The 16,975-nt window shown below is 40.5% G+C and overlaps 3 protein-coding genes across 6 annotated transcripts in view; 1 reads left to right on the top strand and 2 right to left on the bottom strand.

Moving 5' to 3' along the window:
* LOC110054850 (uncharacterized) overlaps nt 1-1,753 on the bottom strand; it is a 23,800-nt gene extending 22,047 nt beyond the window's left edge. The window contains exon 1 of the mRNA XM_020761207.2: nt 1,607-1,753. The gene's annotated coding sequence lies outside the window, so the exon portion shown is untranslated. The remainder of the gene's footprint in view (nt 1-1,606) is intronic.
* The window catches only part of LOC110054859 (uncharacterized), a 21,637-nt gene extending 4,662 nt beyond the window's left edge, over nt 1-16,975 (top strand). The window contains exons 1-3 of one of the 4 annotated variants that reach the window (XM_020761227.2): nt 8,699-9,374; nt 11,088-11,208; nt 14,781-16,975. In XM_020761227.2, the coding sequence (XP_020616886.2) occupies nt 14,804-16,117 (1,314 nt within the window). In that variant the 5' untranslated portion in view covers nt 8,699-9,374; nt 11,088-11,208; nt 14,781-14,803 and the 3' untranslated portion in view covers nt 16,118-16,975. Of the gene's footprint in view, nt 1-8,698; nt 9,424-11,087; nt 11,209-12,227; nt 12,532-14,780 lie in introns of those variants that run through there. The other 3 variants (XM_020761225.2, XM_020761226.2, XM_020761228.2) reach the window with 3 other exon arrangements.
* On the bottom strand, nt 4,685-7,569 carry LOC110054870 (uncharacterized). The gene has a single exon (XM_020761241.2). It carries the CDS (start codon nt 7,484-7,486, stop codon nt 4,685-4,687), a length of 2,802 nt encoding a protein of 933 aa, XP_020616900.2. The 5' UTR covers nt 7,487-7,569.

Raw genomic sequence — 16,975 nt, 5'->3', positions numbered from 1 at the left:
TTTGATACCAATCTGTTATAATTTTGAATTTTTACGTTGCACGTGCAAAAAAGAAAGCGCATCTTGGGGTTTGCGTTTTTATCTACCTGACTATTTCGCCACTTGGATTTTCTTTATATGACCGTGTGCGGTTTGTCAGAGGCAATATTCTTGGTGTAGTCTCCAAAATTTCCCTTCTATTACATCCGTGACGAGGCCGCCCACCAAAAACAGCTGCAGTCGTGAATTCCCTCTCATAATGTCAACATCGTCGCCTGCATGCTGCCCAACAAAACACGCGCTGAATAATTTGAACACCGCGTGTGGCTTTTGAAATAAAACTGAAAATTGCTTAAACAAGAGGCTATCTTGCATCAGCGAAAAATAAAACTGAAATCGCCTCTGGAAAGTTTTCAATATAGCCCAGAGATATTAAAAAGATCGAATGTTTGATGACGCCGCAAGTTGATCAATGAAGGCAATTTGTAGGAGCGCAGTTTCTTTGCATTTTCAAAGCGTAAATTCATTAAGCAATTTTTGCGGGGAATTTAGTCTACTTTGCGACGACGGAAGCAAAATTAATTAAAGCGCAACTTTTTTTTTGACAACAAGTGTAAACGGCTTTTAAATACAACAGCGAAATCAACAATCTTGAAAAGGATTTTCTGATAATTCCCCGGTCAAACAAAGTATTAGTGATGAGAAGAAAAAAGAGAAATAAGCCAATGCGGAAAAAACAAACCAGAGATTTCAGATTTAAGTCTTCGCGTGACGCGGGTTTGAAAGTTTCCGTTTTTATTGTTTTCAGTATCTGTGCTCAGGAGGTAAAGAAAACACTGCCGCAAGCTAGACTGATTGAATAAATTCATTGCAACCTATACTCTGACTCTATGAAGCAATAAATTCGTTTTGCAATGAGATCGAATCATCAGTTCAAAGACTCAAATTCAACCGGCAATAACTATTTCAGTTTTCGAGAATTATGAAACTGCGAATCAATGAACAGAACTGACAGACACAACTTGAAATAGCTATACACGACATAAAATCCATTTAAGCGTTGTACAGCAAAGGAAAAACTCATGCTGGGATTCCAGGTACACAGCAGAACGAACCAATGGTAATTAAGACACACATTGATCGAAAACAAAGCTCTGCTCGTATCGCGAAGGTCCAGCTATGTCCTACGATAAGCGGCTGAGTCGTTAGGGAGTCCATCTTCAGTTTTGTCACATCACACACAATCACCAGGTGATTTTCTTTCAAGCATCCTATTAATTCAAACGCAAACGCAAATTGGCTTCGCGAAAGCGTTTAGTTTGGCGTCCGCGCCGCCTGGTGCTTGAATCGAACTTGTTTCACGCTTTTTATTTTCTTTTATTCATCTGGATTTACTTCAGCGACCTCCGGAAAGAAGCGGCCAAGAAATCAATAATCCTTTTGCCTGTTTGCTAAAAGGCAATGAAAAGGCAGGTTTCGCGGCAAAGAGAAAATTGTAATAGAAAATCCCGCTCTAAATAGTAAACAACGTTACTTTACAAAATATTGAAACATTTTGTAATATAGCAACTGAAGGGTTGAACGGCAGATTTCTAATTATTGTTGGGACGAAATTTTTTGACCGTACCTTAGAATCGTCGTCTTACGCGGGTATACTTGTGTTGGCGATGAAAAGAAGTCCCCTTGAAGTATTCCACGCTAAATTTACGCAACTTTGTTGTGATGCGCGGATTGCCGACCTGTGAATGAGGCAGCCGGTACCAAATACTGTTACCAGCAAGTCATTAGACAACCTCGTTTTGACGCGAAGTCAGTGGAATGAGATCGAGGCGCGCGTACCAGACAACAAAGGACAAAAATAGTGGGCAGTAAAATAAAGATCTTTGTATCACTTTAAAGATTGCCATGGTTATTATTCTTAACTTATTCCATGAGGTTTTCTGGCTAAAAAATTTCCTTCAGTGTACTACACCATAGCATAGTTTTTAGCCTTTACGTACAGTCTTTAGCTTTTTAGATTCAATTGCGCGAAAACGTCATGATCATACAGCCACCGAAAACTGCCACCTTAATTAATGATTATTGTCTGTTCTAGTCTCCGTACATTTCGCACGTAGTTAATTGGAGAAATCTGACTTTTTGAAAGGCCAATTTCAATTTCATCGAGTGATTAATTGTTCCATTCTTAGAAACCACGTACCTAATGACGGGAGGGATTCAACATTGTTGTGTAAAAATTATTCATAACGAAGAAAAGAGTAGATTTAACCATATATAGGCAAACCAGAAAAAAAATGTACATAAAATGATCCTGACATCTTAATTTCAACATGATTACATTTCCTTATCGATATTCACTGATTTCCGTTTTGAATAATATTAATCTGGGTTTCAAATAGATATTTTAAAAGTAGTTTGTGAAAGGTTTTGCGATCAGTGTTTGATATTGAATGTCTAAACGGCTGAGAAGTCAATATTTTTATTACCCACAGCCGTTCTTTAAGAGACGCGAAATAAATATCGAAAAACAATATTTCAAATAACTCTGTATACCAAATTATGGCTAAAAATTCTTTGAAGACTTTTGTTGGTTTCCCTTCACTTTAGGAAGCGAGGTAAAAACACAGAATTGTTTTTCTCAATTAAGACCAAAGAATATATATATTTTTTTGTAGTCAGTGGCATTAAAGCCTTGGTCAAACGGCGCATGATAGTTGATGATAGTTGATGATAGTCGGTGAAAATTCGGGGAGAATCATTCAACTATCATCAACTATCATCAACTATCATACGGCTTTAGATTTCCTCCGTGCGTTTGAAGAAAGAAAGTCAATTAAAACACAAAGAGCAAAATTCGTAATGAGCGGAATTATGATAAACGAGAATTCAAATTTTTGTTTACTTTGCAAGCTGTCTAAAAAAAAAGTAATTGAAATTTTGGCAGACAGCAATTAAAGAAAATACCAGGCTGTCTTTTTTTAATCGGGTTATTTTAAGTTTGATTGAGTCGAAGGGAAAAAAATTGCAATTAATTTTAAAATAAATGAAATATCACTGCATGGATTTTACGACGGAAGGTTTATTAAATGCATGCGATTTTTATGAACAAGATTTGAATAACCGAGTTTTAACCATTCTGAAGACTAACAAAGAACATGTAAATAGCTGTTTGGTGAACACAAATCTAAGCTGAAAATTGAAAAAATGTTTTTTCTGAAAAAGAGGGAAGATAAAAAAAAACTCAAAAATGCATGTCCACCTCGATGTTTATACGTATATTTTAAGATACTAAATAAATTCAAAATAATTTGGCAAAACATAAAGTGTAATTTTAATATTCAAGAATTTAGAATTCTGCAAAGTAAAATAATCAATTCAACAGAGAAAGGTTAAAATGCAAACATGAACCCCCCTGCAAAGCAGAGAATCCCGTAAAATCACCTGATTTCTGAAATAGACTTAGCAGTGTTCGTTTAATTGGATCTGGGTTTTTTTCGTTCGACACCCCTACCCCCCTCCACCCCCGCCCCCCCCCCCCCCCCCCCACACACACACACACCCACCCACCCTTAAAAAGAACGTCTAGCGCAGGGTAATCGCTGTATTGTCGATTGAGAGATGGGCAGTTCATTTTGTTGTCGGTTTAAGTCTCGGCATTGTGGATTTTACTCAGTTGAAAGGCAGCTCGGCAACATTTTTCTTAGTGCCGGTTGAACTCTAAGGTAATTATTGTTTCACTGTCTCCTGAAGTCTCGGCAGTGTTTGATTAATTCGGTTGAAAGTTCGGCAACATTCGTTCTACTTTCGGCAGATTTTATGAGCTTGAAAACTTTCCTGACAGAGTACAGTTTCGTTGCGTTCGTTTACTCCTGTCGCTTTTACCTACCCGCCCCCCACTCCCACTCCCAGGCCAGATAAACGGCTTATATTGCTACTGTAATGTTATCTCAGTCTGTAAAACTGAATGGAGAAATTACTCAAATAGCAGAGGAGCCTTGAAATACGATTTAGATAACGTAGGGTAGACCACATTTCCTGACCACGTGAAGAAACATTTATAAACTGTTACTTAAGAAAACAGACTATTTTCATGCTATTAGTCTTATTTTTATTCAAATAAAGTTTCGTTTCTGAGCTGTAGGTTGTGTAAGAGTCAGACAAAATACAGCTGGACATAAAAAGACCAAAAGAGTCAAGCGAACACTGGTGACTGCTATTAACTGAAGACTGGCATGGGTTCATTTGACCTTCAGTTGAGTATACCTACTCGAATCCTCAGTTAACAACAGTCAGCGGAGTTCGCTTGACTCATTAATTGAGTGCGCTATGGAGTATGGGATCGTTTGGGAAGACAACATAGCTTTAGGCTGAATGCCGAAGCCAGAAATTGTCCTGTACATATTTGTAACCTCCCTAAGCCTCCCAAACGACCCCGGACGCGTTCGTTAGATCGATGTTTCGAAGCAGTACATATGTCGTATTTCATGTAAGTAATGACATTATCTAAGGTTCGGATAACACTCGGAAAGTTTCGTGATCGTTTCCCGATCGGAGCCGATCATATATGTCTATTTACAAATCATCGTGGTTAACTTGGCCTGGGGACGCCAAACAATCAAACCTATATACAAGTAGTCAAAAAAAAAAAAGAAAAAGAAAATAATAACCACGAGATTACTCAAGTCTAAAGTTTAAAATATTTGTTTTACTGCCGTTCTGAACCCGGCAAATACCCAGATTGAGAGCTTTGCTCGGTCTCCTCGACCATGGGTTGAAAATTTGATGTCTCATCGGGTTGCACACTTGGTAGTGGTTGCTTCACCAGGGTATGTAGGTTCGAGGAGCTAATACTCGGTACAGCTTGCTTCACAGCCGGTTGAAGGTTCGTCAACTGTCGGTCGAACGGCGCTCGGATTTTTGGGCGTGGTCGTTTCACAGTCGGTCGAACGCTCGGCAGTCCTTTCTTTGTGAAGTTTGCCGCTGGCGGATGAGGCTTGAGCAATGCTGCCCCCTCTTTTGTTGACTGAATTCCGGGCAAGGCTGACTTTACGGTCAGAAGATCGCGCGGTTGTCGTCCTTTCCCTACCGGCTGGTCATTTGCTCGGCATTGTTTCGCCATACGTTCCAGACGTTGCAGCGCTTCGAACTCTCGCCGCTTAAGGTTCAGAAACGCATACGTCCCTGGCTTCGGTTGTTCGTTTGGCGGTGTTTCTTTCTTTCGGGAAGAGACACTAGGCACTTCTTCTGAATCTGTAACCGTTAGATTAGCCCTGGTTGGCCTCGCCGGTGCAGGCCTAGGAGGATTGTGATCCAGGGTATGCTGTGGGTTCAACACTGTTTCACTCTTCGTCAGGGTTTCCGGTAATGTTCCTGGAACACTTTTCAGTGGTTTGCCCTCCGTGGCTTGAGGACTAACCTTTGATGGCCTCGTTGCAGGAGGTCTTGGAAAATTATGCTCCGGTGTATATTGTGGGCTCAATAGCGACTCAACTTTCGTCTGGCTTTTTGTCCCTTGAACGCTCCTCAATGTTTCTCTCGTGGTTTGAGAACTTAACCTCATTCGCCTCGCCACCGGAGGCTTTGGAATCTTATGTTCCGGTGTTTGTTGCGGGCTGAAGAGCCCTTCTGCCTTCGTCTGGGTTTGTCTCGCTGCTCCTTGAACGTTCCCCAGTGGTTCTACTTTTGTAGCCTGAGAACTTAACTTCATTCGCCTGGCTGCCGGAGGCTTTGGATTTGTGTGCTCCAAGTTTAGCGGTGGAACTAACCGCTTTGTTTCTGCCTTCGTCGGGGTTTGTCTCGCTGCTCTTTGAACGTTCCCCTGTGGTTTTACATCTGTAGTCTGAGGACTTGACTTCATTCGCCTCGCTGCCGGACGACTTGGACTTATGTGCTCCAAGTTAAGCGATGGGACTAACCGCTTTGCTTTTTCCTTCGTCTGGGTTTGTCTCTCTGCTCCTTGAACGTTCCCCAGTGGTTCTACATTTGTAGTCTGAGGACTTAGCTCCATTCGCCTCGCTGCCGGAGGCTTTGGACTAATGTTTTCCAAGTTATGCGATGGAACTAACCGCTTTGCTTTTTCCTTCGTCTGGTTTTGTCTCTCTGCTCCTTGAACGTTCCCCAGTGGTTCTACATTTGTAGTCTGAGGACTTAACTTCATTCGCCGCGCTACTGGAGGCTTTGGACTTATGTGGTCCAAGTTAAGCGGTGGGACTAACCGCTTCGCTTTTGTATTCTTCTGAGTTTGTCTCGCGGCTCCTTGAACGTTTCCCAGTGGTTCTGGAGCCTGAGGACTTAACTTTAATCGCCTCGCTGGCGGAGACTTTGGACATAGTTGGTCCAAGTTAAGTGGCGGGACTGACTCTGGACGACTCTTCTTGGTTCGCCTCGTTATTGGAGGACTTGGAAGAGCTTGTTCCAAAGTAGGCTGCGGGCTCAGCGAGGACTCTGTTGCTAGCGGCTTCACCTCAGCCATAGCTTTTTTCACTGGCTGTTCAGGACCTCTCTCAACTTGAACAATCGACAGGGTGCCACTTTGTCTCGGCTGATTCTCCTTAGAACTCGTCGCTGTCGGAGCTGTCTGAAGAGGATGCTCCACTGTTGTTCCAAAGTTCTCCGGAGGTTTATCCTTTATCGGTTTAAGACTCGGCATCACTTTTTCCTCTGCTGATTGCAACATTGTCTGGGTCCCTTTCGAAAGTTTCCGAGGTCTTTTTGAGCCTTTTTTTGAAGCCTTCTTCTTCGGCTTCTGCAATTCCTCCATCCCGCATGGGAGCGTTTCCTTCTCTGCTGATTGAAGGCTTGTTTGCGCTCGTTCCGCAACCGACGGAGCACTGGATGAAGAGCTGTCTTTTTCTTTCGCCTCAGGACCTTGAGACGCACCGTTTATCACGGAGTGAACACCTTCCTTGGTTGCGTCCTCTTCTGAGGGTATTGGCGACGTCTGTTCTATGATTGTTGGAAGGATCGGAAGTAGGCGTCTCCGACGCGACCGAACGTTTGGCTGCACTATAACTACGGTCGGTTCAATACTCGGCAGAGTGAGATCCTCTAGTGGAGGAATGTCAGGCAGTATTCGTCTCACTGCCGATTTAACCGTTGGTCGCCCTTTCAGCTCGGGCTTTGGAGCACTCGGTTTAGCCTTCTCTTCAATCGTTGGAAGAATCGACAGCATGTGTGTCATTGAAGTAGCAGCGTTTGCTTGGATGCTGGGTAGACTTAATTCCCCGATGGTTGGAATACTCGGTAGAGTTCGCTTCACTGCAGAGCTAGGCCTGGGTGGCGCTTTTCTCTCCGACGACTGAATTTTTGGTAGATTTAGCTTCTCTGCCGGCTGCAGGCTTGGAAGTGCTTGCTGAACGCTCGGCAGCGCTTGAATCACTGTTGGTTGAATGCTTGGCAAGGTCACCTTCTCAGGCCACAAAGATTTCTTCTTCGATTCTGCCTCAATCTTGTCAGTTTTCTCGTCACCGACATCATTTGAACGGAGATTCTCTCCGTTTTGATACATTTTTACCGTTTTCTCGACTTTTTGTTCACGATAGGTAACGCACAATGAGCTTTTTTCACACAGCAAAAACGCAATGAAATCTCAATGTGAGAACATCGAACAACTGAAGTTCCTTTATTGCGTAAGCATTTCATAATAATGACGAATGCGCGCGCAATGAAAATTTCTCTAATTCCAATTGGAATTCATGAGTTTGGAAAGATTTCAGCAGTTACCGAATTTCCCAAGTTCTGGATAATTTTTAGAAGAATTACAACCTGTCCGAGAGCAACAATCTCCCAATTTGTCCACAAAAAGTACAGGCAATAGTGAACCATTCTGTTTCCAAACTTCGTTTTCATACTGACGAGTTTCTCAAACGTAGTTTTGTCGATTATAGCGCGCACGCAAATCTGCTTTCAATTAATTTTTCTCTTATTCAGTTTTCCGAGGGAATCAGTTTAAAAGGTGGTCAAACAGATCCTTAAGAAGACACAGGTTAGAAAAACAAGAAATTGAATATCTTTAATGGCTGGTTTGCGCCCGCTGGTATCTGCCTCGTCTCCAGGCTCCCCACTGGTTGGAGCGCGGTGCGCGTGGAATTGCGGGAATGTTGCGCTTTCATCCAGAATGCTCCGCGTTTCGTTGCCTAACAATCAAGTCCAAAGCTCCCAAGTTCCCATTCCTTAACAAAGGGGGGACCAGAAAACGCTTGCATTGCGTAGTAGAAACAACAAGACTTTTGGTAACTTGTCGGGGGCTGTGAAACTATAAACATCTTGCGTTGATCGCTTCCGAGCAAAGTTGATCAAGTTGAGGAAAGGAAAACGCCAATCACCGCTTGTGCACGTAGAAAAAAGGCTTGTGTTTCCTTGCGACTTCATTTGGCTTAAGTTATTTCACACGAAGGGGATCGCATCACCTCGGTGTTATTAAGTGAGGCCCTGCGTGGGCAATATAGTAGTTACAGTTGACTTATTTTCAGTTTTGAGAGAGAAAAAGAGCCTATTTTTTTCCTCCATGTAAAATCTTCCTTGATGCTTCATTATTATTATTTTTTTCTTATTTCTTTTCGCGTAAACTTTTAACCATCGCATGCGTCACTGTAAGAATATCAAACAAACAATACAATGTTAATTTTACTGACGCGCGCATCTCACGAAATCTACACGTACGACCCCACCTCAAAATTTCAGGAATTGGAAACTGACTCTCATTAAACTTTCTTGCAAAATAAAATATATATCCGCAGGACAGATGCTTCTCAAACTAAGGAAATATGAAATTCGCCTTTTTCAAAAATAGTCCAAATTCTGTCATGCAGACGGATTGACACCCGATATCAGGAGATTCTCTTAAAAAAATGACGGATTGTCCTCGACCAATTACACCGCGTAAATAGCACTTTAAGCAGGTACCGTTAGAAAAATGCACCAATATTGACACACAGCTACCCGGGTTATGCCTGTGGCTTTTCCTTGTGACAGAACGTAAATTGTTGACCTGCATTTAAAGTCCTCAGCTCTTCAGCAGCCTTTCTGGTAAAATTAGGAACGGAAGAGTTGTGGTTGATTGAAAACAACATTCAGAGCTGGTCTCAAGCTTCTATTTTGCGCGTCAAATTGGAGCAGATGTTACATTCGAAATAAACCGTCACTCTTTTGTGAAATTTTACATTTTAATTTGAATTTGTCGTAAGATCTCGTGACATATTACGCACACAAGATATGAAGCGCAGCGAAGCTTAAACAATTTATGTATAAATAGCGAGGAAGCATAAAGAACAAGAAAGGTCACACACCATTACACTGTTTAAGAAAAAATATTTTTGGGGCCTGGCTACTTAGAAAGCGATTCATCAGTGGAAACGACACTTGGAAACAAACCGAGAACCTCTGTTCGCTAAAAGGTGAAAGCTAAAAGATCCTTCCAGACAACTACAAAACATTATCATAACGGTATGATGAAGTTATCACTTAATGACTTGAAATTAACCCATAGCATAGCAACACAACCATCCGACACAGCTATGCGCTGCAACTCTGCAAGAGCTTGAAGTTTCAAAGACTGAATACGCTGTATTAAAGCCTTGCACAAGAAGGTTTTTTTTTTTCACCGAACAAACTATATCTTATAAACAGGATTTGGCCACTGTTAAACTACTTTATCCGGAAAGCTCTCTATTTCTCAGTCAAGAATAATTGACAAACGTGCTGTCCTCGACTGAATCCGAGCTGTTTGAAGTAATCATAAAGAAGAAAGTTAAATCACAGTTTATTTCACGTTATTAGCCTTCGAGCACACTCTTCGTGGGGAAAGTTATAATTACAAACTACCGCAGAATGACGAATGTTCACTGCAAACAGCATCGTGTTAATTAAAAGAACGTCCAGAGAATTGAAAATTATTTCAGACTTAATTACTGTAGCAGCTGATAACCATATATTTGACTGATGTACCGATTCGAAATCTCTGAAAAGAAATCCAGCATGTTCGGTGAATTTTGTAGCAATCTCGTAACGCGGAACAACTTCCACGCGAGCGTAAAACTCACATGACAGCGAACGGTGACGATAGGTGAAATGAAATGAAAACTTTCGTCAAAGTGTTCGGGTTTACATGATATTGATTGCTTTTTGCCAAATATCGAATAATGTTATTATAACACATTCATTCGCTGCACAAATATAACAGCAATGCTATAAAAAGTTAGCAAACGGCTTGCATATTGGAGTACAAAAATTGGTATCTTTAGATTCAACATACTATGTTCTAGTTAAAATATATCAGTAATTGTCTCTCACGGTCTGGAATTTCACCTTGTAAGCTAAAACAGTAATCGAATATCTGAAAGAACAGGCACATAGAGATGTTAAATTCAGACCTTCACTTTATTTGTTTTATGATAGAAGTGTTTACTTGTTCCAGATGAATGACCGGAGTGACCACTAACAATTCTGTTTCGGTTCTCCGTGTCGAATAGCAATTGTTGTTTGACTATCGTGAGGCTCTGAGAAAATGAAACTTCAAAATTAAAGGAGGAGGCTTACAAAGTAGATAATGGCACATTTGAGCACCGCTTTAATTAAAACCTATTTTCTAAACTGCGTACCGTAAATAGCTTATTTATGCTCTAAACTCTCACTCATAAAACACACCAATATGATACAATAACAATGAATTTATTGTAAAGGAGGAATAGGTACAGCAGTGCCCGTTGCGTAACCAAAATACCAACGAAGAGAACGCAACGAGCATAAACACATATCTTTGTACGTAGTGTTTATGCTGTTTATTGCAGAGCAAAGGGATTTAAGGCGAATAGGCCAGGTTTAGCTGACGATGCAGCGACGATGAAACACTCTTGTGAGGCATTCATGAATGAAAAGCGGAAGAATATTCCAGTGGGTTTCAATTTAGCTAAATACTGCTTCAGTGCGGCAGCAAAAACCCGCTTGTCTTGCAAAACACTCTGTCATGAACCATACTGCAGTTGCACACGAACGAACTTTGAGCAACAAGACCTTTCTTTATTTTTGAAGTTAAATTTAAATTGTGACAATTTGAAAATACCTAGAATGTGTACCACTTAATTTTGCGTTAATTTCTTCTTGTTTCACAGGTGAGAGTAAAACGCACAAAGTGAAGTAAAACAGTGTCTTCACAGCTTGTTACATTAAAAGTATATTGCACCAGAGTTTTTTAAATTAAACGTCCGAGAGTATGGAGGACATTAAACAAAGGTAACTATAGATTCACAGTAGTCACTGTATAAATTACACCACCTTGAAATAATGTTATTTTTTCACTATTGTTTTGCTGAACATATATGAACTAATTTGTGCAACACTTGTGCTTAGTTTCTCTAGTGTGAGAATCTCTAGTAAACGAACGAAAGGTGTAGTTGTGTGTGTATTTGTAAACAAATAGTTTTGAGTCGATTTTTGCCGATATAGGGATGAATCCCTTCGATCTGTCAGCAGCGAAGGCTAAAACAAGCCACTGACCAAACGGCCGACCGCCTACTTACTGCCGGACAGACTCGCTGAAGGGTGACTGACTAACCGACTTTCCTACGACGATCTTCCGATGAATGTCGAAGGTCGTCCGAAGGATCACGAAAACTCTATTTGAGAACTGGAATTTTCGGGCAATTTTCAGACGTAATTGTAGCCCAATTTGTACCTTCAGGATGAATCCGTTAAGACAAATTACCTCCGATTAACCTGCATAAATCGTCTAAGAACGCTAAGAAGATATTTTATTTCTACGAATGGATAAATCGTCTACATTATAATGGAGCTATTGTTGACGAAACTCTACCATGGAGCAAGAGTTATTTGCAAAAACGTATCGATAATCTTCACGGGCATTTAGAGGTTATTTGCCATTACTCCGCGCAACGACTGCCAGCACAAGAAGGTACTGCATATCAAATGTCACGGAATGACGGAACACCAAGTATCGGTATCTATGACAACCGACAGCTAGCCTATTCTACCCTTTAGCGTATTGCGTGCAATGTTCAAAAAATAGCTTCTGTTTTCCATTCAAGTTGAAAGTTATTTGACTTGAGACCGGAAGTAAATGAATAAGCCCTCTGCTGAGCTTTATCCTGACTAACAATTTAAAATATTTTGTGCGTAAAAAAATAACACATATCTATATCATTGTCGCTAGCTATTTCAGAAAAGTCACGACGCAACAAAATTCTACACGCGTGCACTTATCATCCGGCTGTGGCGAAATTAAATCGCCTTTTTTAATTCTCTTGCCATATACAGTCGACAGGTACCACCAGGATTACGGAATTAAACCAAAGGATAAATGATTTACAAGGCTTAACAGCGCCGACCATAATGTTTATATTTCCCTTTATCTAAATGGAAAAAGGGGATTGGTGTTTTCAAGAACTATTTAATATGCAACGAAAACATCCCACTCATTAGGCGCAGGTGCTTCGAGACGGTCAGGTTTGTTTGAATTCCAAGTTCTCGACTTGAAAATTGCAATTGACTTCTTACAAACAAGGCTGGTGCTTCGGCTACTGTTCCCTTTCCATCGTGGTAAGTATAAGCTCTTGTGATCTGTTGTCAACGGCCGATCGTTTTGCACTCCATAAGCTGCAATTCAGAATAACTTAAATGTCTTCTCTAGATAACATAGAGTTTCATGTTTCCATACTGGATCGAACCCGGGGTTATGTTTGAATGTTTTTGGTCAATTTCATTCAGCATACTACCGCATATAATATGCGTGAAACGATAAGACGTGACGGCTTTATAAAGCGCTTTTTCGCCAACTTGAATTCCTTCGATATTTCAAAACCGCGGCAAGAAACCATGGCAGTACATCTCGTGATTAAGATCAGCCATCGCTTAAATCTTTTGCGTTTTAGATTAACTGGAATACATGCAAACCAATGTTGTAGTACGCAAGCTTCGAAAACCCGTGCAAGGCTGCCGTGTTACATCTGTATTAGTGGTTAATTGTTACCTTCGGGATTGGAATACGATCTGGCATCTTAATGGTAAAATATTAAACAAAATTAAACAGGAACAGACCTGACAGGGCTGTGTTGAAATAAAATTCAAAATAGTTTTTTCTGCATCCATCATGAGCAGAATTTATTCTCTACCGTGTGAATAATCTCGCTTATCTAAAAGCAGAAGTGTCCAAGTTTAGTAAGTATATACCAAAGTACGTGGCAATGAAACTGTACTGAACTAAAGTACCTTTTAAAAAGCTCCAAAATTATACAACGAAAAAACTTTCATCCCTTTGTTTCAAATAACAAAACTTAAATTTCGTACAGCTCAAAGAGCTGTACAACAACATCGCAAGTATACTGTACGCACGAAATATAAACAACATTTATCTGATTGATACGCACGAATTGGAAAGTATCTTGATTCATGTTGTTGTTCTCATCAATGAAAATAAGGTTAAGTAACTTTACAGCTGTAACCAGCGGCAACTGAACCGAAAACCAACAAGACCTCTGTTTTTATTAAAACTGACTTTTTCCGTCGAATTCAATGTGACAATTCATGGATTTGAGGTCTTATGGGCATAAAAGCTAAGTAAATTGAAGTCTGTAAGTCGGAAAAAGAAAATATCCAAGCGGCTTTATTTCTATAATTGTGAAGGTATACAGAAATTAAAATTCCACCTGCTATGAGGGTCATTGAGAAACACTGTTCGTTTAATAGGCTATCTCTAACAATAAACCTTTAACGGCAGATTATTGAAGTACCAATTCGAAACAAAAAAAAAATAGACAGCTGTCGTGACAATTTATATATTGGCTCTCTTTACACCGAGCGTTTGAATAACATAACTTGACTACAGTAAATATATACGAAAAGCAACAGTAAGCTACTTTGCAAGAGAATAATTCACCATTTCCACAATTCCCGTAATACACCTTGTTTGCCCTCCAAAATTCTGCATAACCTTTGTTTCCCATTTCTCCTGGGTATTACAGTCGTCCCAAGAGAAACTGAAGGGAATGCTTATGTAAAATTCTGGGGGGCAAACAAGGTGTATTCTGGGGGATGTGGAAATGGCGAACAGAAAGATCGTATATTTGAAAAACGGAGAAAGAAGTCTTTCCAGTAATCTAGTTTAATGACACTGAACTAATATATATTGTGATTTTAAAGCTTATCTGTAACCTGACTGTCAATTCAATAATTAAGAACCAGATAAACACCTACCTGCTTAGCTAAATATAGGAGTTTTTAAGTGAAAATTCACATAGGACCGGACTAGGGCCTGACTGAGAAAGTATCGAAAAGTAATTTAGCCATGAGAAAGAGTGGTCCGTACTGTTCTGTAGCGATAAACTGTTTTCATGTTTCCTTGTTTTTACAAGTATAAAGTATTAAAACTAAATTCTGGTTTTATTCGAGTGAGTGCTTGTGCGAGTTAACCATCGTTTCTAAGTACAACAGAAAACTGGCGAAGATATCCGATCTTATCTTTCATGTTTTGTGTGGAACGTGCTTTTAATGAATAAAAACCGCTATTGACAGTTCCATTGTAAAAGCTAACTAAAAATAAATATATTCAGAGCCTTCTGTGTCCCTTGGCCATAAGACCGAGTAGATAAGTTGATTATTTTATAAATAAACGTAATCTCAGCACAAAACGTTTCTTTCAAGCAGGGGCTCACTTTAATCAACGAGAATTTCTTACATTCTAGATCTAATCGCAGTCCATTTTTACTTTTATAATTGAAAAAAAAACTAAGTTGATCCTGAAATAAATAAAGCTGCGTTCTAAAGATTTTTTTTCTCCCTACCTTTTACAGATCTTTTCAACCGCCAGCTCTCCATGGCTGCCACCTCTCGAAACGACGCGTCCTGGCTCCAAACAGGCTGGGAACAAAATCAGGGTCGTTCTAGTCAGATGAGGCACTATCGCGCCCCTGCACCACGCCAAAAAGGGGCCAGTAGAAATTCACTTCTGCAATGCAACAAAATGTCAGTTAAAACCAAACAAGTGGACCATAGAGCCCGACAAATACGCTTTAAATACGGGAAGAATAACTTGGAGAGGGAACTGAATAAAAAGAACGGCACAGACTTGACACCATTTGTCACCAAAGTTCAAATAAGAAAAATTCAAGAAAGAAGTGCCGGGTTTAATTCAGCGGGAAGAACTTCCCCCAGAAGGAGAAACGAAAGTGAAAAAGTCCACACTTCCCTTATAGAAAACAGCGAGGAAAATGGAAAAATGACTGATTCTGCACTACTTGGTGACAACAACGATGAAGAGTCTTATTCCAGTCTGGAAACTGTGGACGAAAAAGATGAAACATACGAAGAATCCATGTTACGTGAAGACATAATAGCGATCCAAGTCAATGAAAAGAATCAAACGGACAATTATTTATATCCTGAAACATCGGAAAACCAGCTTGAAAACGTCCAACATCTTATTAAATACCTGACTCGCAGACTACGGGATCCTTTCGAGGCATCCCGAAAGCAGATCCCGTCCACTCGACCAATAGCCGCTTATGCTCGACCAACAAAGGGCGAAATAGCTTTAAGCGTCAAAGGTCCAGTGCTCCTAGCACCCGTGACTAAAGTTGCTATGACAAAGTCACGGAGTCACAGTCCAGACAAGCCAAGTAGACTCGAAGCAAGATCGTTACCCGAGTTTGCGGACTCAAGGGCTTTCAGAGCCCGCGCTCGCCCCATTTCCTCGGTCAGCGACAGCGTTGTTGTGACAGGGAGGAAAATGCACGGCCCCGCGCGAGTCACGTGGGCAGGACGCGAGCATGCGCAGAATGGCGTGTTCGACCAGAAGTACAATCTTTGTTCCTCATGCAAAAGTCACTATGGTTCAGATTCGGTGACGAAAATAACACACGAACGCGCCAAAAGTGCAGTATCTGGGGACGATCGGCAAAGAAAATGCCACGGTTGTCTTCCACAACTTATTTGGCAAACTCCGACAAAACTCTACAGCAGAAATGAAGGAAATCGAAGTACCAGTCCTAAAAGAAGACAACATTCGCACAAGGGAATGGTATCTCCTTTTGAACTTCAGGTTCATCTTGCTGAACTGTATTCTTATGACTACGGGTCACCAGGGCCCCCGCCTTCGCTGTCTAACTCAGACGATGAGAGCGCTTCATAATATCAATAGATGATAACCAAAAACTTTGCGAGCGTAGCAAAAGCAGAAAAATGTCCTTGGAAAAGATAATTTTACACTGTTGGTATCGCTACGACCGCAAAAATGATGATCAAATACAAGATAAAACCTGAGAGGTGACCTTACAAGACAGACTCTTGGACTAAACTGAGAGCGCGTTAGGTTTTAGTCTGCTCCAACAAAAACTCGAAAATCACTTCAAGTGAGTTTCCACAGACAATTTAAATGCGTTACAAACACTCCAAAATGCTGTTACAGCTTTACAACACCAGACGGAGTATTTAAATACGTACAGATATTTTCTCTCCGAACAAATCAAACCCACCAGTTTGGTTTATAAATCGAGCCTTCACACTCCAAAGAAACGAAAACTAAGGACATTCCACCTCATAAAATAATATATTAAAAAAATTCGTATGTTGAATTGAATCATGAACAGTGTTTATCTGACACGTGACAAACAACTGTACATCTTAGAAACTGGGACTCGGCCGGGTTGCCCTTAAACTCTGATGTCAGGATACATATTCTCCTTACTGGGTTACTGGTTTAATTTCCTATAAAAGCTTCTACGGAGAATTTGATAATTGATAACAGTTTCCTCTCGATGATCAATACCCCTGATGCTACATTCTCCTGACCCACATAAATGGCTTTGTACCGAAATTTTGAGGAGAAATAATATGCCAATTGCTCTCGGGGGTAACTGCAATTACAATGGGAATGTACAAAACTATGACCACTGGCACGATTTACTGAAATCAATTTGAAGAGTATCTGGTATTGAATAAATGGACAATTGTTTGTTTACTTTAAAAATAAACTTCAAAGAGAAAAATA

Source organism: Orbicella faveolata, unplaced genomic scaffold, assembly GCF_042242905.1.
Source record: "Orbicella faveolata isolate gen_17 unplaced genomic scaffold, um_ofav_v1 contig_3, whole genome shotgun sequence".
Taxonomy (NCBI): Eukaryota; Metazoa; Cnidaria; class Anthozoa; order Scleractinia; family Merulinidae; genus Orbicella; species Orbicella faveolata.
The sequence above is the reverse complement of the archived record's forward strand: the minus strand, read 5'-3'. Positions and strand labels throughout refer to the sequence as shown.